Raw genomic sequence first — 26,734 nt, forward strand, 5'->3', positions numbered from 1 at the left:
CTTAAGAGTGTAGACTCAATAAAGCGAGGAGCACAGTTGGGACCCCGAAGCAAACACTTAGTGGAGAGAGAGAAGGAGGCGTAGATTTGCTGGAGTGAAGCAGAAATCAGGTCATGAGGAAGAGAATCAAGAAATTGAGAGAATGCCAATCTTGATAGAAATAAAATGGAAGATCATTGTATCATGCGAACCCCGTTATTTCCACCTTTTTTGCTACTGATTTAGCATTGTTTTCGTCTGATCAATACGACCAATCTTCTTCAGGAACAGAAGAATGCCAGTTAGTCTGAAGCCTCATCTCCACTTCCATATAATGCAATGTAGAATCATAGAATCATAGAATCATAGAGTTGGAAGAGACCTCATGGGCCATCCAGTCCAACCCCCTGCCAAGTAGCAGGAAATCACGTTCAAAGCACCCCCAACAGATGGCCATCCAGCCTCTGCTTCAAAGCCTCCAAAGAAGGAGCCTCCACCACTGCCGAAAAGCCCTCACAGTGAGGAAGTTCTTCCTGATTTTCAGGTGGAATCTCCTTTCCTGTAGTTTGAAGCCATTGTTCCGTGTCCTAGTCTGCAGGGCAGCAGAAAACAAGCTTGCTCCCTCCTCCCTATGACTTCCCCTCACGTATTTGTACATGGCTCTCATGTCTCCTCTCAGCCTTCTCTTCTGCAGGCTAAACACGCCTAGCTCTTTAAGCTGCTCCTCATAGGGCTTGTTCTCCAGACCCTTGATCATTTTAGTTGCTCTCCCCTGGTCCAGCTTGTCAACATCTCCCTTCAACTGTGGTGCCCAAAATTGGATGCAGTATTCCAGGTGTGGTCTGACCAAGGCAGAATAGAGGGGGAGCAGGACTTCCCTGGATCTAGATGCTATTCCCCTATTTATCCAGGCCAGAATCCCATTGGCTTTTTTCGCCGCCGCATCACATTGTTGGCTCATGTTTAACTTGTTGTCCACGAGGACTCCAAGGTCTTTTTCACACGTCCTGCTGTCGAGCCAGGCATCGTCCCCCATTCTGTCTCTTTGCATTCCATTTTTTCTGCCGAAGTGAAGTATCTTGCATTTGTCCCTGTTGAACTTCATTTTGTTAGTTTCGGCCAATCATCTCTCTAGTCTGTCAAGATCGTTTTGAATTCTGCTCCTGTCTTCTGGAGTGTTAGCTATCCCTCCCAGTTTTGTGTCGTCTGCAAACTTGATGATCGTGCCTTCTAACCCTTCGTCTAAGTCGTTAATAAAGATGTTGAACAAAACCGGGCCCAGGACAGAACCCTGCGGCACTCCACTCGTCACTTCTTTCCAAGATGAAGAAGACGCATTGGGTCGCATTTGCCTGGGGTGTCCCAACTATACACCCAGGCTAATGTGTCCGACTTTTCCCAGATTAAAAATGCACCTGCAAAGATCCGTATCTTCTAGGTCGGATACAAATCTTTGTAGATGCTTCTTGGTTCATATCGCGGTCCTAGATGACACCCTCATAGCCATCCTGCACGTCTTAAGCTCAGGGCTCAGAAGGCCGGATGGCTGTGCCCTTTGAGCTTCCCTGCACCCCACATCCCGCCCCCCCCCCCCCATGCCAGGAAATCATCCTTATCATTGCAGTACGAGGCTGTCCTCTTCCTGGATCACCCTTGTGATGCAATGGATCTTTGGAAAGGGAAGGGGAACTTCCCTCCAAAGTTCCATCATGTCCTTAGTGCAGCAGACACTGAAGTACACAGAAATCTATAGATACGTGTAGAGATACAGTTGTCCTATTACTAGCTTATATACAATAGAACTTTTAGCAGCTATGTGTAGCCATAAAGGGACCCAGAACTGGCATTTTATGTTCCTGTTTAGGCCGTCACGGATCGTCAGCTCTGGGTTGGGCATGGTGCAACTAGGGTCAAGTAAGCCCATAAGGAATGAGACAAGGCAGGCAAATGTCCCTCATTGGCTGAATGGTGTATATGACGCATTATGTAGACAATCAGATTTGGATATGTGCATTAAAGTACGTATTGACTGAGAGTAGATTAATGTTTCCCCGATAAGCGAAGGCAAGGAGAGAAAGTTGAAGGCGTGGAAACATTTTCAACCCTGCTAAAGTGTTTCATAAATAATACAGAACACTTTCAACTCTGGAAAAAAATAGTCTGTGTGTACCCTTCAAGATGAGTTTCTATCAGGATTGGTGTGCTCTCTGTTTCAAGATTGATAGTGCAGGACTACATTTGGCTGAAGGCAAAGTAAGCCAGGTTTCAATAATACTTTCCGGATCAAGCACATAGGTGATTCGACTAAGTGATTGATATCATAGAATCCACAACAATGGAAACAAAGAAAGTCAATAGACTCTACAGACAAAATTTCAGATCGAAGAACAAAACCGAGCACAGCTGTTAGAAAATGGAAATGCTTCATAGAGAACCACAGAATTGGGAGAACTTCCAATGACCATCTAGTTCAGTGATTCCCAAAGTGGGCGCTGCAGTGATCCAGGGGGGCGGTGATGGCACCTATTAGGACAAGGGGGCGGGGCCAGGGGAGGGGCGTGGCTTCTTCCCAAGAGCCCGAGACAGGGCTGAGCATCTATACCTCTCCTGAGGCGCTTGTTGGGATACAGAGGGCGGAGCTAGGGAAGGGGGCGGGGCCTCCTTCCAAGAGCACGAGACAGGGCTGAGCCTCTATACCTCTCCTGAGAGGACTTTTAGGAATAAAGGGCGGGGCTAGGGGTGGGGGCGGGGCCTCTTCCCAAGTGCCAGAGACAGGGCTGAATCTATACCTCTCCTGAGAGGCCTTTTACGACTAAAGGGCGGGGCTAGGGGTGGGGGCGGGGCCTCTTCCAAGAGCCCGAGACAGGGCTGAGCCTCTATACCTCTCCTGAGAGGCCTTTTAGGACTAAAGGGCGGGGCTAGGGGTGGGGCAGGGCCACTTCCCAAGAGCGTGAGACAGGACTGAGCCTCTGTCTACCTCCCCTGAGGTGTTTGTTAGAACACGGGGGTTGGGTATAGAGGTCCAGCCCCATCAGGCATTTGGTAAGAGGCCCCGCCCCCTCCTCTAACCCCGCCCCCTGTGTCCTGGCAGGTGCCACAGGACAAGGATAGAAGCTCAGCCCTACCTCAGAGCTCGTAACTCTGCCCATCCCAGTCCTGCCTGCCCATTTGTGGCCCCGCCCACCTCCCACTCCCCCTCACAGCCCTGCATCTTGGACTAGGGGAGAGGCTCAGCCCCTCCCCCTTGAGCAGGAGCCACGCCCACCCCTAAGCCACGCCTCCCTTTCTAGGGGGAGCTGAGTAATATTTTATCTGGAAAGCAAGCGGTAGGTAGGCCAAATAAGTTTGGGAACCACTGATCTAGTTCAATCCCCAGCCATGCAGATATACCCAACTAACAACTTCCAAGAGACACCCAACCTTTGTTTAAAGACTTCCATCGAAGGGGCATCCATCACCCTTTGAGACATAGTTATTCCATTATCAACCAGCTCTTACGGTAATAAGAAAAAGTTATTCCTAATGTTTAGGAATCTATTTCCTTGTAACTTGAATCCATTAGTTCTCATGTTAGTCTCTGGAGCAACAGAAAACAAGCTCACTCTGCCTTCGACATGACATCTCTTCAGATATTTCAACATTGGCTATCATGTCATCGCTCAGTATTTTCTTTTCCAAAGTAATCTTCGTCGGCAGCCTCAGCTGCTCCTCATTGGGTTTGACTTCCAAAATGGTAATAGTTTTGGTCGCCGTTCTTCACATTCCAACTAGTCAGGACCAGGACCACCTGCAATAAGTGAAAATCCGTGAAGTAGGGACACTATATTTATTTAAATATTTATACATTATTTTAGTAGTTATACAGTATTTTAAGTCTTTCTCAGCCAATCGTGTTGATAAATCGCCTCTAATATTCTTTTAGAGTGTATTGAAAATCCACGAAAAGTGGACCACGAAGTAGTGAGGGAACACTGTATAGTGCCTTGTGTTTCTCCTTGTCTGTAGTTTTTCAGGGGCAGCACAGATAGACCTCTGTGCCTTTAAATCTCTTGCACTTTCGCTGAAAGGATTGTTGAATTGGCAGTGATCGTTCCCTGCTTGGGATTACATTGTCAGTACTGTTAGAACAAGTGTGAGCAGCTTGTGGTTGGTCAGATTAGACAGCAACTACTATCATTGTTTACCATTGATTATACTGGGTTGGTGTGCTCAGAGCAGCAGTAGAGTAATAGCTTTGGACCTTTGTTTGTTGTCCGATTGTCCTCTCTTTTTCTTATGTGTATGCTTTGGGGTCACTTGTCAACTCCTGACAATCCATGAATTACATACGGTTTTCTTAGGCAAGAAATATTCCAAAGTGGTTTTGCTAGTTTTTTCCTCTGAAATATCTAACGGTGCCTGGTATTCATTGATGGTCTCCCATCCAATGCTAACCATGGCCAATTCTACTTAACTTCCAAACCCAGATTGGACCTAGTACCTTTAAGGTATTTAGGGCCTACAGCACACTCCACAAATATTGTACTATTTATTTACTTATTTACAGTATTTATATTCCGCCCTTCTCGCCCCGAAGAGGACTCAGAGCGGATTACAATGCACATATCCATGGCAAACATTCAATGCCATTTTTAGACATACAACATATAGACAGACACAGAGGCAATTTAACATTTTTCCAGCTTCCGGCTTCATGAGGGTATGCTCATTATAGTATTTATATTCCGCCCTTCTCGCCCCGAAGAGGACTCAGAGCGGATTACAATGCACATATCCATGGCAAACATTCAATGCCATTTTTAGACATACAACATATAGACAGACACAGAGGCAATTTAACATTTTTCCAGCTTCCGGCTTCATGAGGGTATGCTCGATTCCGGCCACAGGGGGAGCTGCCGCTTCATCGTCCACTGTGACACCAAGTCCTTTTTTGATGGTAGTACTTCCTCATTCTTCCGCGTGCTGCTGGAAGGTTTTTTATGGTGTCGTAAATTGGTTAAATTAGCCGCCCCACATAAAGCGGTACCTAAATTTCCTACTCCTCCTCTCCTAATGTATGAGAACATCGATTTCACCTGGTCTGGACTAAGATTTACGTATGAGGATTTTAGATGAATGGATTTTAACTTGGATCTGTTTTTAAATTTTGTATTATGTGTTTTATTACGTTATGTAATTGTTTTTATATGAACTGTTGTTTTAATGTATTGTGTCAGGCATTGAATTCTTGCCTATTATTGTAAGCCGGGTGAGAAAGGCGGGGTAAAAATGCTGTAAATAAATAATAATAAATAAATGAATACTCGACAGATGCAACTGTCTTTCAGGCTGCATAGGTCAACAGCAAGCTAGACTATTAGTGGTTGGGAGCTCACTCCGACCCGGACTGGCTTCAAACTTATGACCTTTCGGTCAGTAGTGATTTATTGCAGCTGGCTACTAACCAACCAGTCCTGTCTAACAGCTGGTAAACTGACTGGGATTTCTGGGAGTTGTAGGCCAAAACACCTGAGAACCCACAGGTTGAGAGCCACTATTTTAAGATATGGTATGGAAAGTCAACACATTCTTCTCTGCATGTGTACCTTTTGCCATTAAAGGACCAACCACAACAACCCAGGTTGCTTTCCAAATGCAGATGGGAAGTATGCAAGCCCTACAGATGCCAAAGCGCCACCAGCCCTAGCCAATGTCGCCAGCTACACAAAACTTAGCAGGCCAACATCTGCCTATTTTACATGTATTTTATTGGTAGGCTTGGTATACACACAGTGCAACCCTCTCTCCTGTCTGTCAATGGGCTTTGATCAGCGAGCTGCCTCACATTTTTACAGAGATGAAATAGCATCAAAAGCTGTCTGCCTTACCCACAATGACAGAACATAATTCCACTTATGAAGGTTGTATTGATTGCTTGAAGAAATTTGGGTTTCGGGGTCTTGTTTTTGTTTTTGAGCCTCACAGAGACGAGGTTCAGTGCTTGGTTTAAAAAATGAAATGTCAGGCAAGAAGCAAATTTGCTTGGTGTGGTTGAGCAGTGACAGCTTTCTTGATGAAGAAATGCACTAGGTGTGCACGAAGCTTGTGAAGAATTGTTATTGTTATTACATTTATTATTTTACCCTATTATTATTATTAAAAGGATACATAAGGGCATTTACATTGAAGAAGATGGGACAAATGATTTAATCAGAGTCGAAGAGTCTTATCTTAAATTAGAGTTTTATGTAAATATTCCAAAATATTTAACCTACCAATGACTCAATTAACGTAATTTTATTGGTATCTATTTTTATTTCTGAAATTTACCGCTCTCAGCTTATACTTGAGTCAATGTTTTCCCAGTTTTCTTGTGGTAAAATTAGGTCCCTCAGCTTATATTCGGGTAGAGTATATACGGTATATTATCTAAAGAAGTCATACAATTTGTTGTTCTAGAACATGACCATACAGCCCGGAAAACATACAACAACCCAGTCATACAATTGTATAGTTGAAAGATATCACAAGGGCCAACCCTATCCTTCCCTCCAGGAACACACTCACAAAGCACTCCTGACAGATGACCATCCAGTCTCAGTTTAAAAACAAAGGAGGAGACTCTATTGGACCAAATCTTGCTATTCTCTATATGCATCTCTCTCTGTGATGTGTATGTTGGGGATTAAAAGAAATGGAGGCACTAATAGAGAGCAGCCCAAAGGGGGCAATGTTTCATCAGTTGAAGTGCAAAATTGCTTTATGGAGAAAGTTTACTTTCTAGAATGAAATGTTATGATACTTTTGAACACCCCGAAAGTTTCTGTCTGTTTCGCCATCATCTTGGCAGCCCACCCTCTTCTCAGGTTCAGTGTGGCTTGAAACTATGTAGTCATACCACTGTCCGCAAAGGTCTCACAGTGTAAGTATCAGATAAGGGTGGCCTTAGGAGTACAAAGAAGAAACAAAATGTAGTTATTTCAAAGCAGATAGTCCACATTAATGGATTATATGAGTCTGCATTGCCATATGATCCAGTTCAAAGCAGATAATTTGGATTTGATATGGCAGTGTAGAAAAGTATGGTGAGGACCGCATGATAGGTTCACCTTAGGGTTGCCATAAGTCAAAAATGACTTGGAGACATACAATTGACCACGTGGACACGGAAGGCCTACCTGTCCACGAGGTCAATTGTCTGGCACCGTGCAGAGAGATTGCTTTGGCCTGGCACCGCACGAAGTGGTCTAGGCAGGCTGGGACTCGACAGCGCCCCCAGTAATAATGCGCCACAAGCAAGCGCCTAAATGGCCTCGCCGGTGGACCACCTCTGGAGACGTACTTCTTCTTCTTCTTCTTCTTCTTCTTCTTCTTCTTCTTCTCTTCTTCATTCACACAGTCGTCTCCGACTCTTCGTGACCTCATGCCAGAGCTCCCTGTCACCCATCACTGCCCCCAGTTCCTTCAAGGTCAAGCCAGTCATACTGCCGCAAAGTATTGGTGGGAATGATCATGGTCATGATCACCTAGATTCATTAAACAGTGGCCCCTTCGACACTGCCATATAATGAAACTGCATTATAGGGTCAGTGTAGACCAGGGGTTCTCAACCTGTGGATCCCCGGTTGTTTTGGCCTACAACTCCCAGAAATCCCAGCCAGTTTGCCAGCTATTAGGATTTCTGGGAGTTGAAGGCCAAAACATCCGGGGATCCACAGGTTGAGAACCACTGGTATAGACTCATAGAGTGCAGTTCAATGGAATTAAACTGCATTATATGGGTTTACACTGACCAACCATATTATATAGTTTCAACTTGAATTATATGACAGTATATATTGTACTACTATAGGCAATCACTCATGGCCGAGTATGTTTGTCTTGTCATGTATGGTGGATCCATACATGACTAGAGAGACCTATTCTGGATCTATATGGTCTTTCACAATGAAGGCATACATCTCCAGATGGAAGGTGGTCCTGACAAGGATTTGCTTGAGGTGTCTTCTTCCTCTCGACATGTTTATCCCTTTCGTCCTCTATTTGTGCCTCCTCAAAATCCATAGGAACAGCTGACCAAATGCCAGGGATTCCCAGTTCTTGGCATATGCCGGTGTAGATGGCACCAGTGTTGGGTTCTTATTACTCTTCTTCTCCCAATAGTGAACAGAATGTCCCTTTTTAGCATGAATAACATCTCACTGTAAGATAGCTTTCCATATTACACTAGCTGTGCCCGGCCACGCGTTGCTGTGGCAAAGTGGTGGTGGTATTGGTTAAAAATTGTTGTGTAATTTTTATTTGATGTTATTTGTATTTTTTAAATTAATTTTATTGTAAGTTATCTTTTCATTTATTATATTTTATTATTTTCTTGTATTATTTTTAGTTATTTTCTGTTATTATAGTATTTTATTGTATTAATTTTTTAGTGTTTTTAGTTATTTTTAGTGTTTTTTTGTTATTTTTTATTGGATTGCTAGGAGACCAAGTTGGAGGAGCTTAGCCTTCTAACTGGCAGCAATTGGATAAAAGCAATTACTCCTCTCTCTCTAATTAGAACTTTATTTTTCTTTTCTTTTTGTTATATCAACCTAGAGCCGTGGATGTTGGGTTGTGTTGTCAAATTTCGAGGTTGGGGGGCCTGTAGTATTGTTGTTTTGTGGGTCGCCGTGATGCCATCACTCTTTTATATATATACATTTGCCAACTTACCATCCTGAATGTTTCCAAGTCTCCTCTCATTTTGGAAAAGTGAGTAAGGTCTATCCAAGTTAGTATTTTGATGGGAGATCACCAGAAAACATACGCCTAAGAAATATTCTTGCCTTGAAACCCGGCTGAGCTTCTGCTCATCAGAGCTAACAATGTTGGGTTAGATACAGACTGCTTCCTATGTTTCTGGGCTCATCTTTTAACCATGTTATACCCATCCTCAAGCCACAAAGAGAGCAAACCATCATCATCACCATTATCACTATTTCTCAGTCACCTCGAACAACTAAACGTCTATTTTTTCCGAGACAAAAGCCAGGTGGCATTCAGATCAGAACAAATGGGAGTCTTTCCTGTGTTGAGTGTAGAACGAACTTTTTACAATGCGGTAATGAGGTTACCAAAATATGATTTCTTTTTCTGCCAAGAGAGCTGTCATTTTCGATGCCTCCCAATTGTATCCTCACTGTTGAAATTCAAATGGTGACCTCCCGGATTTCAGAAACTGACCTCTGTTTTTCTGAAAGTGTAACATATACCATTGGTGCACATAGTAATTGGACAAACGTCTTCCCATCATCCTCTTTCTCCTCCAAGTTTCTCTTTCTCCTCCAAGTCAGATCCGTTGCTTGCACCCTGCAGATTCACATCATTGTTTTAAATCCAAAAACACACCACACTTAAACAAAAATACACAAAACATTATTTGTTCCTCGTATATATTTTGTCAGGGGTTTCATTGAGTGGGTGAATTTTTCGTTCACTCTCCAATGTCTAGCATTGCAGAGTAAGACACTGAAAATGTTTCATACCGAGAACTCGTACATGGGTTGCATTCATATTTCCTGGGTCACTTTGCTTGCCCCTTTTCTTTGAATGTTTAAGCTGTCTCTCCAAATGCTGAACGGAAATTTTGAGTTACACATGTGCACATATTTATGCGGAGAAAACAATGGTCCAAATACAGTTGTCTGAACACAATAATTTATTACACCGCCAGTCTTGAAATTAAAATAAAATATCTTCGTCATGCAGAGAAGATATTTTTTCTACTCCCATCAAGAAAATAAGCAACTGCTTTAAGATTGTTTCCTTTTGGAAATTCTTTTTTTTTGTAGAATAGTTATTTGCACGAAACGATCCTAATGTTTTTGCTCAAAGGCAACATTTTATGTAGAAAACTATTTTGCGCGAAACACAAACAAAAAAAAGACACAGGTGAGGCAACTTTTCTTTTATCCAAGAAGTTCCAACATGTGAGAAAATATTGAAAGACATACAGAAACTCTAAAAATGTTGTCGAAAACCGGACCCCAAAATGATGCATAGTACATGGCCCTATAGGGATGAATTAAAGCACCCACATAGACTTCATTCCTAGTTTTAGAATTCCTTCACTAACCCCCCTGGAATGTTGTACACACACCCTACACACCCCAGACCTCAGGGAATTACTACACCTTAGTTAGCATAATCCCCTAACAATGCTGCGGGAAGGCCCATGGGACATACAATGAGCTTGTACAAAAGCTTCTGGGTCTTTTCCTGTTTCTCCTGATATGATATGATTTGTTTCTGGGAACATTTCCTGGTCTCTTTCACCAAGATCGTAACCCCTCCTTGGGGTTTCCCTTGAAATTGCCAACACCGTAAGCACCCATTGTTTACCTGACTGGCATCCATTGTATTGACTAAAGTCCCTTGTCCCACCACATACCTTTTTGCTCATGCTCCTCTCCTGGACGGATCAATAAATGGACACAAATCTTCAAAATAATTCAATGACAGTTTATTAAAATCTCCCAACACAACTGGTAACCAACCAGCGATGACGTTGGATGGAGCCTCGGACCTATCAGGAGGTGGATACTAACTGACACTATTTCAGACCAATCAGGAGCCAGTGTGATAGTATTTTAAAGTAATATAAAAAAGTTCTATGTTCGCAATTGTGGTATGTCAGTCCTTTGGACCGTTGTCTCTGTTGACATCCTCTTTGGTCATTGAGAATAGAGCCTCTGATTTTGCCTTCATCACTTCTGTGTCTCATCTAGCCTTCTGGGAAATTGGCACACCAGACACAGAACCCACGGTTCTTGCGGGAAATGAAATCACGTAACAAAAATATTGAGATTCACGGAAATAAGTGAAAATTTCCATCTCCTTTATAATAGTAATTCTGATGCATAAAAAATCAACAAAGAAATGTGAAATGCTTTCATTTCCTGACCTAATTCTACCTCATCTGTTGACCTTGTTACGTAAATCTGAGAGAGAAAGGGAGAGACAGAAAGAGACGAGCGACTGTGTGCATGAGCGTGTGTGTGTAGCAGATTATGCTTCTACGTATTTATTTTGAAGCCTACTCTTTGGGGCATTCCAACAGCTCACTCCAGCACTAAGTGCCATCCCGGCATTGATTTCCCTCAGCACAGTTAACCTACTTACTCTTGGACTGGTCTTGCCTTTAAATGGACATTATGTAATACGTTTCATGTATATGTAAAGAGCAAAGAGGCTCTTCCTCATGTTCAATATGCAAGTTAATTAACAAAGTGACTTCACCAGTACCAGAGCCATTTTTCTCTATCATTCTCCCTCTCCCTCCCGCTCACCTACCCCATCCATCCGTCCGTCTGTCCTCCTGTCCTGGATTGTTCTACTAACCTTGTCCAAAGAAAATGTCATCCCAAATAAACTAGAAACCCGGCTCATGTCTCTACTGCGTTTCATGGTGGAAAGAGCAATCTCTACCTCCCGAGGATATTGTAACCCCCAATCAAATTCCAGCTGTCATGAAACCAATTGCAAGTGACAACAGACCTCTCCCAGGCAATGTACAGGAAGCCAACATGCAAAACATAGATATCTAGATGGAAGAGAAAGGTTTAAGAGGAGTTTCTTCTGAGTTTCTCTGTGCCACCACTCCCTCTCTGTCAAAATACCCTATCCCTAGTTATCCCAATGGAAGAAGAATAGCTGACGAAGATATGTGAACTATCTAACCATTATGACTAACTCTAATCAATAGAACTATATGATTATGCTGCATTCCCTTCAGAAGCTAAGGATGGAGTAATCTTGGTTTGGTCCACATTTTAAGTTAACTCTCCTACTCTTCCCTTCCCAGATGAATATGCGGACTGGAACACTGTAATTCTCCAGACTGTTCACTTTGCTACATTTTGCAATGCAGTCTCTAGTTCAAAATGTATTGTTGCAGGTTGGACTTCCTCCATAGTAATTTGAGCCTCGAAACCACTGGCTTGCATGCTCAGGAAACATAAAATCCAACACAAAACAAAGTTTTGATTTTGGCGCTATTTAGCACAATGAAATTATAAAACCATAGGCCACTAGATGTTCGTCCAAGCCTGTCTAACTGCTTATCGAAAGCCTTGTGTTTTAGGCCAGCCGTTACTTATACTACAACTCTGACTTCTCTGTCTCCAAGATAAGTTCAGAGGCTTCACGATTGTAAAGGCTTTAGTCGACTCCTTCTTTCATTCTTCAGGATCCTTTGCTTGGGTGGTATTCGGTGGTATGGTGTACTACTATTAAGAATTTTCATCTTGTGTTTTCATTGATCAGTTTAGTTTTCTCTATGACACCATGAGGAAATGCCTCTTCTGACCTTAAAAGAGATATTGCTCATTCTCTGTCCTTTGTTCCAATGAGCAGTGGGTAGTGCTGGGCAGAAGTTTGTCATTCCAAGCTATTTATTTTTACATTCTCTCCTTCTCAACAGGGCTAAAGTGAAGAAAGGCGTAAATATCCTGAGTGCTAAGGCAAGTGATCCACAGCAGTGGGATGTCACACAGGAAGTAGGCAACGGAGGAAAACATTCAACCACGACAGTGATGTGTCAGAGAATAATACAGACGCCAAGAAGCAGGTGAGTGTGCTCCACAATTTCAGTATAGTAGGCTCTCGACTTATTCATTACTAGCTGTACCCGGCCACACGTTGCTGTGTCCAAGTCTGGTTAAATGGGAAGGAAGGATAGAGAAAGAGCAAGTTTCAGATATATGTGATTTCACAGTGCTTATGGGTAAGCAATATTTGTGGTTGTTCCATTGTCTGTGCAGATCTAGAGATGGTGTGGCTGGGTGACTGTAGAACATGCAATATATTGTTGTCCATGTGAGAAGCAATCCGTGTCTAGATGTAAACTGCAAAATTTTAAAGTTTCCTTGGGGAGAATGACAGGCGGCATGGCTTCATTGTTAGCTGTCGGGTTCTCTTCTCTCAGTTGTGCTGTGGGTCCGTCTTCCAAAGAAAAGCACCAAGACACACGCTGGTAGATTCCAACAGATTTTTATTGTACCGAATGCCAGAACCTTCTTTTGGCCCACATATATAGGGGCTCCCACATATCAGAGGGTAATTGATGTTTTATGGCTGGCCTGCTTTATGGCTGGCATCTGTTCCTTGTCAGCCAACCAGAGATGTCAAGGATTGGAGATCATGACATTGGCCTTGTTAAAAGTCATTTATAGTACAGCGGCTGTTGCTTCTTTGTCCAGCAGATGGCGCTGTTTTTGAACCAAAGCATGGTTTTACCTGTGTCTGGTGTGACAGGTGTATAATTGTTGGTATGTGAATACCTTAAAACACTTGACAGTTTGAATGCTATCTGACTGGGGTTTTTCAAATTGACACTTTTGTTCTTGTTTTTAACACACCAGGAGCACCATCTGTATGAGAGGTGGTGGTCTGTGGTCAGCTTTTCTCCCCTTCCTCACTCTGTCCATCTTTAGGAAATTCAGAGAAAAAGGGACAACATGATGTATAGCCAAGAAACAATTGGTTTCTTTCCACCACACCCAACAACTGAAGTGTCTTACAAAGAAGAACAGCTGTTGGGATTAATAAACAGCTGATTTCAGTAGTAGAACATCACACTGTTGCCCAATCTGGCTTTCAACAATGGTGAGAAGATATAAATCAACCTGGCAATAAAGGGAATAGTGTGGGGTAAGGAGGGGTGGAAATAGAAATCCCCAAACCAACAACTATAAAATCCCTCTTAGTATTCAAAAACATCTGTTGCCAACCTTTTGTACTTCAGTGCATGCTTGTCAGCCATTAATAGCAAAGTCTCCCATCTATCCACATTCAAGCTCTTACCTGCAGGAGATTCAAATGGTAAGAAGAAGTCAGTGCTCAGAAAAAGATCATTCACTAACGTGACCATAGCGATTTCACCTCTGTATCATGTACACAGTGCACACATTGTATTTTAACACACAACAACACAGGACACAACACTTCACTTGCTTCCACTCGGTTTTGTCTCGCCTCCAGCTTTATCATCCAGCTTAGTCTCTGTTCCGAGATGCAAGATTGATAATCATGGGGAAGGTAGGTTTGAAGTCGCATCTCATTGATTTTGGTTAGTTTCTGCTCTCCAGATTAATGGACTGAGGCAACAGTTTTTGCAATCAAAGCAGGAGGGATTTGATCAATGAATTTGCTCAGTCCCAGAATGTATTGGATTTCTATTGTGAAATATACAATGAGTACAGCTCTCCTGGGAATCAGTATTCCACAAAGTCTTCGATCTTGTTTGAGACACAGACCGTTACATAACTGCACCTGTCTTCAGACTTCTGCCCACATCCCATTTGTAAAATGGAAACAGTTCTACTGATCTGACTCAAATCTACTCTAAGGATTCTTGAACTTACATAGGAAAAATGTATGTACCAAAAAAGAGTGATTCAAACAGCCCTGTTTGGGACTGTAACTACCAATAATGGTCACTCTACAGATTTAAATATACGAGGGCTATCCAGAAAGTAGATTACGTTTTGGAATTAAAAATGAACTAAGTATACGAGAAAACATTTACCATATGCAGTTGAAAGCCATACCCAAATAGCACTTCTCAACATAGTTGCCATTCAAATCTAGGCACTTATCATAGCGATGAATGAGCTTGGAAACTCCTTCCCCACAAAACTCTGCCGCTTGCGTCCTCAACGCAGCGTTTGGCGACAATGCGCAGCTGCGGGAAGAGGTGACCCGCTGGTGGAGGACGCAAGTGGCAGAGTTTTGGGGGAAGGAGTTGCCAAGCTCATTCATCGCTATGATAAGTGCCTAGATTTGAATGGCGATTATGTTGAGAGTTTTGTGAGGAAGGAGTTGCCAAGCTCATTCATCGCTATGATAAGTGCCTAGATTTGAATGGCAACTATGTTGAGAGTTTTGTGGGGAAGGAGTTGCCAAGCTCATTCATCGCTATGATAAGTACCTAGATTTGAATGGCGACTATGTTGAGAGTTTTGTGGGGAAGGAGTTGCCAAGCTCATTCATCGCTATGATAAGTACCTAGATTTGAATGGCGACTATGTTGAGAAGTGGTAGTTGGGTGTGGCTTTCAACTGCATATGGTAAATGTTTTCTCGTATACTTTGTTCATTTTTAATTCCAAAACGCAATCTACTTTCTGGATAACCCTCGTACAATATCCCAAAAATGATGTGACTCGTGGCTGTGTTTGTACTCATTGAAGAAATATAAGTAGCAGGTTCATTTTTTGCAAAATAATTGGGCAGAATAACGACTGCAAATATGTGGTGTTCATAATGCAAAGAGTAGGAAGAGAGTAACTTTAAGCACTTCAGAAAGATTTATTCTCATAACTTTAAAGCAGCTTATAGGCTGGCTCAGGGTTGGGATGGGGACAATCTCAGGAAAGGAAGCGAGACTTCGATTTCACTCCAGATATCCATCCATCACTCGGGCCGTTTCATAATCAGGATGATCTCCAAGATGTGATTTAGATGCTTGCCGGCCGTCCTTTTGTGAATTCCAGCTCAATATTTTTGTGCCATTGGATTACGAAACCAGGCCAAATAAACGGCCCAGGCAGCTCATCCATCACAACTTTAATTTTGAGACTAGAAGGAAATGAGTAGCCTAACAGAGCCTTGTATGTTGTCATTTCGACATCAATTTCAATAGGCAGTCGTAACGTCCCAGTGCCATGGGCTGTGTTTCGTTTTTTTAAAATTGGAAAAGGGTATGTGTGTGTGTGCGTAAAAGCGACCTAATGAGGTTTGATGGGAATGTATGCAATGTTGGGGTGAACAGAACTAAGTTCACACCAGCATTATTTGAATCCAAACTGACATTAACACACAAGGATGAGTGTCGTGTCAGGAGCAACCGGAGTAGCTTCTGGAGTGAGAGAATTGACCGTCTGCAAGGACGTTACCCAGGGGACGCCCGGATGTTTTGATGTTTTACCATCCTTGTGGGAGGCTTCTCTCATGTCCCCGCGTGGAGCTGGAGCTGAAAGAGGGAGCTCATCCGCAGTCTTCCCCAGGTGGGATTTGAACCTGGCAGCCTTCAGGTCAGCAACCCAACCTTCCAGTCACAAGGCTTTTATCCCCTAGGCCACCGGAGGCTCCTCCAACGCACAAGGATAAGGACTAGGAAGTCATGATGGATAGTTGAGGAAGTTATCCACTTACTGTGCAGTTGCATTGGAATTAAAGAGGGAAAAAAACATGTTTGGTGTTTACAAGATGGAACTTGTAAATTGTAGCACTGTGGAGTATTTGCTTTTAGGATTCCAACCAGCCAAGCGCATGTTTTTCCTCAAGGTACTCCAGTCCATTTCTTCTTTATTCGTTTTTATATTTCCCATTACAGTAGTGGTAAATCAGTAGTCTATGTTCACTGAGCATCTTCACTCTTCATAGAACCGTTTCTGAGTCTTCTCTCAACACCAAGGGTTTTCATCCCGAAGGATTTTTGTACAACTCTAGACTAGAATTTTCTCAGTCGTGCAGAGCACTTACTTTTGGATGTAGATCAGTGATTCCCAACCTGTGGTCTTTGGACCACCAGTGATCCTCAAGAACTGAAATATGGTCCACGGCCTCACTTTTACTACTACAAATAATAACACAGACCAACCCAAAAAAGTTTTTTCTTGGTGTCTTTGTTTTTAGGCCTTTTCCTGGGGTTCTTTGGGGTCCTGATACAGAAAATTGCATTGGATAGACCACATCAGCTCTAGATGATTAAATATGGTTTTCTGTTGGCAAGCTGAATAATAATAATAATTATTATTATTATTATTATTATTATTATTATTATTATTATACCCCGCCCCATCTCCCCGGAGGGACTCGGAGTGGCTTACATGGGGACAAAGCCCGACATATACAACAATAAAACAGTGAAGCAAATATTTCAACAATAAAACATCAACATCAATAAAACCATCATAAAAAACAACATACAGCATAAAATATTAAAAACAGAAAACTAGAACACGGATCTGAGCCAAGGTGCAGCATATTTCAACATGGGAGAGGTAGTTTCTTAGCCTAAGTAGTCAATAAAGTGCATAGTAATAATGGCAGAGCATCCTATTGTTAAATGGGCAGATAGTTCTTACCTGCAATAATTAATCATCGAAGGGCTTTTGGAAGAGCCAGGTTTTTAGGCTCTTCCGGAAAGAGAGGAGGGTGGGGGCCACCCTTTGTGATGATATCACCCAGTATGATCCACACTTCCCACCCTCTCCTAGTGTTGAGAAGTCTCAGGACTGCACTCATAACATTCAAAAAAGGGGGGAAAATACGACACATGTATATCTGCCAAGGTTTAATGATTCTCCTGACTGAAAACCTGGAGAAATATAAAATGACTAGCTGTGCCCGGCCACGTATTGCTGTGGCGAAGTCTGGTGGTATGGGAAATAAAGTATTGAGGAATTGGTGGTAGTTAAGGTAAAGGGTCAAGGTTTTCCCTTTCCCACTCTGGGGGTTGGTGCTCATCTCCATTTCTAAGCCAAAGAGCCAGCGTTGTCCGTAGACACCTCCAAGGTCATGTGGCCATAGGCATGACTGCATGGAGCGCCGTTACCTTCCCGCTGGAGCGGTACCTATTGATCTGCTCACATTGGCATGTTTTCGAACTGCTAGGTTGTCAGGAGCTGGGGCTAACAGCAGGCGCTCACTCTGCTCCCAGGATTTGAACCTGGGACCTTTTGGTCCGCAAATTCAGCAGCTCAGCGCTTTAACACACTGTGCCATCAGGGGCCCCTTTTACACTGCCATATAATCCAGTTCAAATCAGATAATCTGTATTTTATAGGCAGTGTGGAAGAGGCCTAAGTGAGGCCTAACTCTGCCTGTCTCCTGGGCTGAGTGGGTTGCTAGGAGACCAAGTGGGTGGAGCTTAGCCTTCTAACTGGCAGCAATTGGATAAAAACAATTATTCCTCTCCCCCTAATTAGGACTTTATTTTTCTTTTCTTTTTGTTGTATGAACGTAGAGGCATGGATGAGGGGTTGTGCTGCCAAGTTTAGTGTTTCTGGGATGTTTAGTTTTGTTGTTTTGTCCTAGGCCGAAATTTCATTACCCTTTTATATATATAGATGTGGTCGCAGCTGCAGTGGGCAATAAATTATGTAGGATGGTGGCGATCAAAAGAAACTGTAAAGAGCTCCAAAAGCTCATCTAAAGTAGGGGAATCAGCTGTAAAATGAGAAATAAATATTCAATAAAAACAAAAGTGTTGCAGAGTGAAGCCAAACACAAACATACCTCCATCTATATATATAAAAGAGTGATGGAATCACGGCACCAGACAAAACAACAAAACTCCAGGCCCCCCAACCTCGAAATTTGACAACACAACCCATCATCTACGCCTCTAGGTTGATACAACAAAAAGAAAAGAAAAATAAAGTCCTAATTAGAGGGAGAGGAATAATTGCTTTTATCCAATTGCTGCCAGTTAGAAGGCTAAGCTCCTCCAACTTGGTCTCCTAGCAACCCTATAAAAAATAATAAAAAACACTAAAAAATTAATACAATAAAATATTAAAATAACAGAAAATAACTAAAAGTAATACAAGAAAATAATAAAATATAATAAATAAAAAGATAGCTTACAATAAAATTAATTAAAAAAATACATATAACGTCAAATAAAAATTACACAACAATTTTTAACCAATACCACCACCACTTTGCCACAGCAACACGTGGCCGGGCACAGCTAGTTTCTTATATACGGGGATGGGATTCAAGCTGGCTGCAACTGATCTAAGACTTGGGGCTGATATCCCTTTGAAAATGTCACTCCGCGTGTGGCAACCAACAAAAAACAAATTCCAAGGTGGGCAGAATGAGAAAAGCCATCCGAAATAACCCTGCCAATATAACCCTGACTTTAGACAAATCCATCATGCGACCTTGACTGAATTGCTGTGTACAGGTCTCGTCACCGAGATCAAAAAAAGATCTCGGAGAGTTAGAAAATGTGCGGAAAGGGGAAACTGAAAGGACTAAAAGACTGGAGCAACTCCCCAATGAGGACAGATTGCAATGTTTGGGACTGTTTGGGAAAGGACAAAAAGGCAAGTAAAGGAAGACGTGATGGAAATGTAAAAATTATGCTTCTCCCATAACCTGAAAACAGATGGTCATCCACTAAAACGGAGTCAGGGCAGATAAAAATAATAGAAGACAGTTCAAGTTTGGCATGCACACCATATGACGACATATTGGTTGAGAACTTGGAAGGGAACTAGTTAAATTTATAGAGAACTAGCTGTGCCCGGCCACGCATTGCTGTGGCGAAGTATGATGGTATGGGAAATAAAGTATTGAGGAATTAGTGGTAGTTAAGGTAAAGGTTGTCTCCTGACATTAAGTCCATTATAAATGGGTAATATAGCTGTGTGGAAGGGCCTTGAGTCTACACTGCCATATAATCCAGTTCAAATCTGATAATCTGTATTTTATAGGCAGTGTGGAAGAGGCCTAAGTGAGGCCTAACTCTGCCTGTCCCCTGGGCTGAGTGGGTTGCTAGGAGACCAAGTGGGCGGAGCTTAGCCTTCTAACTGGCAGCAACTGGATAAAAACAATTATTCCTCTCCCTCTAATTAGGACTTTATTTTTCTTTTCTTTTTGTTGTATGAACCTAGAGGCATGGATGAGGGGTTGTGCTGCCAAGTGTAGTGTTTCTGGGATGTGTAGTTTTGTTGTTTTGTCCTAGGCCGAAATTTCATTACGCTTTTATATATATAGACTAGCTGTGCCTGGCCACGCGTTGCTGTGGCGAAGTATGGTGGTATGGGAAATAAAGTATTGAGGAATTGGTGGTAGTTAAGGTAAAAGGTAAAGGTTTTACCTTACTTTAAGTCCATTATAAATAGGTTATATAGCTGTGTGGAAGGGCCTTGAGTCTACACTGCCATATAATCCAGTTAACCATTTTATGCCGTGCACTGACTTTTATAATTGTTTATTGATGTTATGTTTTTATTGATGCGACATTGTTTTATTGCCGATCTTGTTTTATTGTTTTATTGCTGTTATTGTATTGTTGTCGGGCATGGCCCCATGTAAGCCGCTCCGAGTCCCTCTGGGGAGATGGGGCGGGATATAAAAATAAAGTTATTATTATTATTATTATTATTATTATTATTATTATTATTATTATTATTAAAATCAGATAATCTGTATTTTATAGGCAGTGTGGAAGAGGCCTAAGTGAGGCCTAACTCTGCCTGTCCCCAGGGCTGAGTGGGTTGCTAGGAGACCAAGTGAGCGCTGCTTAGCCTTCTAACTGGCAGCAATTGGATAAAAACAATTATTCCTCTCCCTCTAATTAGGACTTTATTTTTCTTTTCTTTTTGTTGCATGAATGTAGAGGCATGGATGAGGGGTTGTGCTGCCAAGTTTAGTGTTTCTGGGATGTGTAGTTTTGTTGTTTTGTCCTAGGCCGAAATTTCATTACGCTTTTATATATATAGATGGGTCTATGAATGGCTATTACTGAGGATGAATAAAGTCTGAATAAATGCCCAAAGTCTCATCAAAGTCTGGTTCACTGCATGGGACAGCTACATATAGAAAAGGTTCTTGGTTCTAGCATTGACAATTCCAGACATGGTCGCGGCGTTTTCTGACTCTTGATTCCTGCATTTTGCGGATCGGGGTTTTATTTTATGTACGCGTTATTGTAAACGGCATTGTTGGGAAACATACAACCCAACAAAATTGATGAGCTGTGAAGTGGCTTTGAAATGAAGAGCCTTGAAGTGTTGTTCAGGAGAACCTCTTTTATCTTTGCTACTGTTATCGTTTTCATTAATTCTGAAGCTGTTGTTGCTCCTGCTGAGCGCATTCAAATTGTTTCCTACTTCAAGCACTCCTAAAGCAAAACTATCTTGGGGTTTTCGTGCCACGATTTTTCTCTGCTTTCATTTGGGGTTGAGAGGGTGTGACTTGTTTGTCTTATGGGGATCGGTCTCAACTCAAACTATACTTCCCCCTGGTTCTTAAGTACGAGGGTCGAATGAAAAGTAATGCCTCCACCTTCGTCACTTTGGTTTGGATGGGAATATTTTAATAAATCAAACACATAAATAATCCTTAGAATGTGCTCTTTCACTACCACTATTCACTTTTCCACATCATCACCAAACAATTGGATACATTTCTGCCAACGATGAACAAGTTTTCTGAAGCCGTCACGGAAGAAGTCGACACTCAGTTTCCGCAACTGGCGTTTCACAGGGCTTATATTCAGGTCGGCTTATACTCAAGTATATATGGTATATTTATTATTTTTCTCTATTATTATTGGTATTGTTACATCTATTATTTTACTCTATTAATTATTATTATTACATTTATTATTTTACTCTATTATTGTTGTTACTTTTACATTTATTTTACTCTATTTTTATTATTATTAATACATTTATTATTTTACTCTAGTTATTATTACATTTATTATTTTATTGCATTTATTATCATTATTATTATTATTATTACATTTATTATTTCACTCTATTACAGTATAATTAAAAGCATACATAAGCACATTTACATTGAAGAAGATGAAAATAATAATTGAATCAGCGTTGAACAGTCATATCTTACATCACAGTTTGATGTAAAGTTTCAAAAACATTTAAACTACTGATGCCTTAATTAATGTAATTTTATTGGTTTCTCGGCTTATACTGGAGTCAATGTTTTCCCAGTTTTTTTGTGGTATATCCGGCTTATATTTGTGTCGGCTTAGAATCATAGAATCATAGAATAGTAGAGTTGGAAGAGACCTCATGGGCCATCCAGTCCAACCCCAGTTGTTTTTGTGGTAAAATTAGGTGCCTCGGCTTATATTCGGGTCGGCTTATACTCGAATATATACGGGTATCTCTTTTGTTAATCACTATCATTCCTCTGATTTGGAACTCAGTTATACTCACAATAAATAAGATTCACCTTCTGGAAACAGTTGAATGAAAGAGCGACAACCTCACAACCTCTGAGGGTGCCTGCCATAGATGTGGGCAAAACGTCAGGAGAGAATGCTTCTAGAACACGGACATACAGCCTGGAAAATGCACAACAACCCAGTGATTCCGGCCATGAAAGAAAGCCTTCAACAACACATTTGTAGGTCTTTTGGAGTAGAATCTGTTGCGAACATTATGGAAAACGGGTGACACTCAGATAGAGCAAAACCGGAGTAAGAAGAGCAGAACGGAAGTGAGGAAAGCTGCTCATCCCTCTTGAGTTCCTCCGTTCCTGGCTCGAGGCAAACTCATTTCCATCAGAAGGGAATCCAGGCCAGTGAACACTTGGAGAAATTTGTTCTTCGCTGTTGGTAGTGGCTGTGCATTGTGCTGACCTCCCGCTTCTGATCAATTTTCTTTGTGCCGTAAGCTTTTTAGAGATTTCTCCCCCTGCCCTTGTTTCACTGTCGGGAAATGACTTTTCAGACATGACAAATGTCACCTCGCTTCCCTCCAAAAGAAGAGACAGATGTTGAGAATAGAGAGAGAGACCGAGGCAAGAAAACGGAACAGTCTTTTAACAGCCCCAGACTCTTTTGAACTCTCTTTCTGTAGTTAAGAGTATTGAGTGGCAATCAATAGAAGAGAGAATATCTCCCATTTGTTGTTCTTCAATCATTCCGGCTAACTGTTATGGCTGTAAGTTGAAAGCTCTTTTAATATCCTATTTATAGGGCGAACATTTTATTAACTCCAACAGACAGCGGGGACGGCGGTTTTGGGCTTGGTTTTGTTTCCCTGGAGGAAACAGTAAAGCATGACAGGTAATTTGGTAAATGAAGGCAGTCAGCAAACATCTGTTGAAGATGATAATGTCTGAGTGCTTTGGCTGTTTCTCCCAAAAAAAAAAAAAAAGTACCGTAGTTACATTCAGTTGGGATTAATTTTTCATTGTTCTCCCGTTAAATAGGAATCACTTATACAGCTGTCTCCAAGAGAACCTTCATCACTTTTTTTCTCCTCCCAGATCATAAAAGTTGGGTGGAGTGAAGGTATCAAGTCTATCTCCTTACGGAAAATTCTGGAAACCAAAAATGTGTGTGTCGTACACCTGAAGTGGTAGCATTGACTGTTTAATTATTATTATTATTATTATTATTATTATTATTATTATTATTATTATTATTATTATTATTATCACTGGGTGCCATGCCAAAAGATCTCAGCCGGCATTTGGAAACAATAGACATTGACAAAATTACGATCTGCCAACTGCAAAAGGCCACCCTGCTGGGATCTGCACGCATCATCCGAAAATACATCACACAGTCCTAGACACTTGGGAAGTGTTCGACTTGTGGTTTTGTGAGACAAAATCCAGCATGTCTATCTTGTTTGCTGTGTCATACAACGTCGTTGTGTCAATAATAATAATAATTACAAGAAAACCGCACTACAAACTAGAGCTGACAGCTGGCACAACAAAACATTGCATGGAAAGTTCCTTGACAAAATTGAAGGAAAAGCTGATAAGGAGAAGACCTGGCTCTGGCTCACGAATGGGACCCTGAAGAAGGAGACAGAAGGCCTGATCCTTGCAGCCCAGGAACAAGCCATCAGGACAAAGGCCATTAAGGCCAAGATCGAAAAATCAGCTGATGACCCAAAATGCAGACTGTGCAAGGAAGCCGACGAAACCATTGATCATATCCTCAGTTGCTGTAAGAAAATTGCACAGACAGACTACAGACAGAGGCACAACTATGTGGCCCAAATGATTCATTGCAACTTATGCCTCAAGGACCACCTGCCAGAAGCAAAGGACTGGTGGGATCACAAACCTGCAAAAGTATTGGAAAATGAGCAGGCAAAGATACTGTGGGACTTCCGAATCCAGACTGACAAAGTTCTGGAACACAACACATCAGACATCACAGTTGTGGAAAAGAAAAAGGTTTGGATCATTGATGTTGCCATCCCAGGTGACAGTCGCATTGACGGAAAACAACAGGAAAAACTCAGGACCTCAAGATCGAACTTCAAAGACTCTGGCAGAAACCAGTACAGGTGGTCCCAGTGGTGATCGACACACTGAGTTCCGTACAAAGAGACCTCAGCCGGCATTTGGAAACAATAGACATTGACAAAATTACGATCTACCAACTGGAAAAGGCCATCCTACTATCCGCGCGCATCATCCGAAAATACATCACACAGTCCTAGACACTTGGGAAGTGTTCGACTTGTGATTTTGTGATACAAAATCCAGCCTCTGTGTCTGTCTCTGTCTCTGTTCTATGTTATTCAATGCCATATAACATAGAACAGAGACAGAGACAGACGCAGAGGCTGGATGTTTGCCTTATATGTGTACAATGTGATCTGCCCTGAGTCCCCTTCGGGGTGAGAAGGGCAGAATATAAATATTGTAAGTAAATAAATAAGTAAGAAAGTCCAAGGTAGCATTTTTACTTTGTCTTGATTCAGCCTTATCCAGGGGATCTAGACCATGTCCTTTATTTTGTCACTTTTAAAAAAAACGAGAAAGAAGAAAGGAAGAGAAAGTCGTGTCAAAGATCAAATCTATAAAAAATGCAAGTTCTTGCTGATTTCTATCAATATGTTTCTTGATGTGCTTTTCTGAAGCCGTGGTTTGAGACTCAACTTGACATTTATGTCAAATCTAAATTCCATAGAAGGTCAGAACATGGTTTAAAAATTACTAGTTGGACAGATTAAAAAGAACAACATGAAAAGACGCACCTCTTGGCAGAAATACAAATTGAACGGGAAGACTGATGAACTTTACTTTCCGTCAGCAGTGGGAGACGAGTCCTTTTTCTCAGAAGCAGAGGAGCACATTTTGACCGGGTTTCTTTAGTCTAACCTTCTCCAAGCGACTTTCTTCCCGATTCCTCGAATGCAAGGCTTCGTAAACTTTTTCCACCTGCGAGCCCTTTCCACCTGAGAAGTTTTTATGTGACCCCAGTAGATAGGCATATAAAATAGATATGAATTCAGAACTTGACTGATAATAAATCAGCATTTGCAAGGCTTGCTAAAAAAAAAAAACAGCCTGAGTTTCCCTTTTATCAAGTACTAGCTGTGCCCGGCCACGCATTGCTGTGGCGTTGTCTGGTGGTGTCTGTATTTTATAGGCAGTGTGGAAGAGGCCTAAGTGAGGCCTAACTTTGCCTGTCCCCTGGGCTGAGTGGGTTGCTAGGAGACCAAGTGGGCAGAGCTTAGCCTTCTAAATGGCAGCAATTGGATAAAAACAATTATTCCTCTCCCTCTAATTAGGACTTTATTTTTCTTTCCTTTTTGTTGTATCAACCTAGAGCCGTGGATGATGGGTTGTGTTGTCAAATTTCGAGGTTGGGGGGGCCTGTAGTTTTGTTGTTTTGTGGGTCGCCGTGATGCCATCACTCTTTTATATATATAGACTAGAGTTGTATGTGGAATTTCAGTACAACACGAAAGCAAGCTAGAAGGGATCCTGGCTCCAAGCCTGCTTCCGTCTGAAGCCAATCGCTTTCCAGAACTTGCCTCCTTGCCTTGGAAAGAGAGTGTATGTGCGGTGTGTAGGCCAAAAAAGCATGTGCGCCTACCAGGACCTGCAGCCGGGCGCCTCTTACTCTAGAGCAGTGGTTCTCAACCTGTGGGTCCCCAGATGTTTTGGCCTTCAATTCCCAGAAATCCTAAACTAGCTGGGATTTCTGGGAGTTGTAGTTGAGAACCACTGCTCCAGAGTAAGAGGTGCTCGGCTGCAGGCACTGACATGCACATGCATGCTTTCCGGGCCTGTCTGCACACCACAATCTTTCCAAGGAAAGGCAGTTCTGGAAAGCGAATGTACCTGCCAGTACCTGCAGCCAAGCGCCTCTTACTCTAGAGCAGTGGTTCTCAACCTGTGGGTCCCCAGATGTTTTGGCCTTCAATTCCCAGAAATCCTAAACTAGCTGGGATTTCTAGGAGTTGTAGTTGAGAACCACTGCTCCAAAGTAAGAGGCGCTTGGCTGCAGGCACTGGCAGGCACATGCACGCTTTCCGGGCCTGTCTGCACACCACAATCTTTCTTCTTCTTTTTTAAAAAAGAATTTAACTAATTTACGACACTCTAAAAACTTCCAGCAGCATGCGTAATGGAATGAGAAAGTTCTACCATCAAGGACTCGGTGTCACAAGTGGACGGTGAAGCAGCAGCTCCCCCTGTGGCCGGAATCAAGCATACCCTCATGGAGCTGAAAAATGTTAAATTGCCTCTGTGTCTGTCTATATATGTCGTATGTCTAATGGCATCGAATGTTTGCCATGTATATGTACATTGTCATCCACCCTGAGTCGCCTTCGGACAAGGTGGCATTCAGTCCAGCGGAGTTGATGTGTTTGATTCGAACACAGGCCTTTGTACTGGATGGCGTCAGAATAGATGACTGCAAGGCCGACTTTACCCAAATTCTCTCATTTCCACTATGTTCTCAGTGTATCTTCTTGATCCTTGTTTTTGTCAAGCTTATCGAAGGAGGCTGTTCCATTTACACCTTCAATATTCTCAGTTCTTTGGCTTGTCGTAAATATCTTTTCACTTCTCAGCGAAATGCATCAATAATTACAGAAGTTTGCGGTGGTTGCTTTTCGTCTCCCTTCACCATAAAAAAATATATTTGGGGGGGGGGGGGGGAGGGAGACTTGTTAGTTCAATATTAACTGCGGAAGATTCAGCTACTCTCCCTTTCTCCTGCACCTGTGTTTTCCTTACTTTTTATGCAGATC

The 26,734-nt window shown here is 42.1% G+C and overlaps 1 protein-coding gene across 2 annotated transcripts in view; it reads left to right on the plus strand.

Moving 5' to 3' along the window:
• Positions 1–26,734, plus strand: part of tmem132c (transmembrane protein 132C) — a 155,667-nt gene that overhangs the window by 87,187 nt on the left and 41,746 nt on the right. For both annotated transcript variants that reach the window (XM_008113645.3, XM_008113644.3), the window contains exon 3: positions 12,425–12,571. In XM_008113645.3, the coding sequence (XP_008111852.2) occupies positions 12,425–12,571 (147 nt within the window). The remainder of the gene's footprint in view (positions 1–12,424; positions 12,572–26,734) is intronic.

Source organism: Anolis carolinensis, chromosome X (genome assembly GCF_035594765.1).
Source record: "Anolis carolinensis isolate JA03-04 chromosome X, rAnoCar3.1.pri, whole genome shotgun sequence".
Classification (NCBI taxonomy): Eukaryota; Metazoa; Chordata; class Lepidosauria; order Squamata; family Dactyloidae; genus Anolis; species Anolis carolinensis.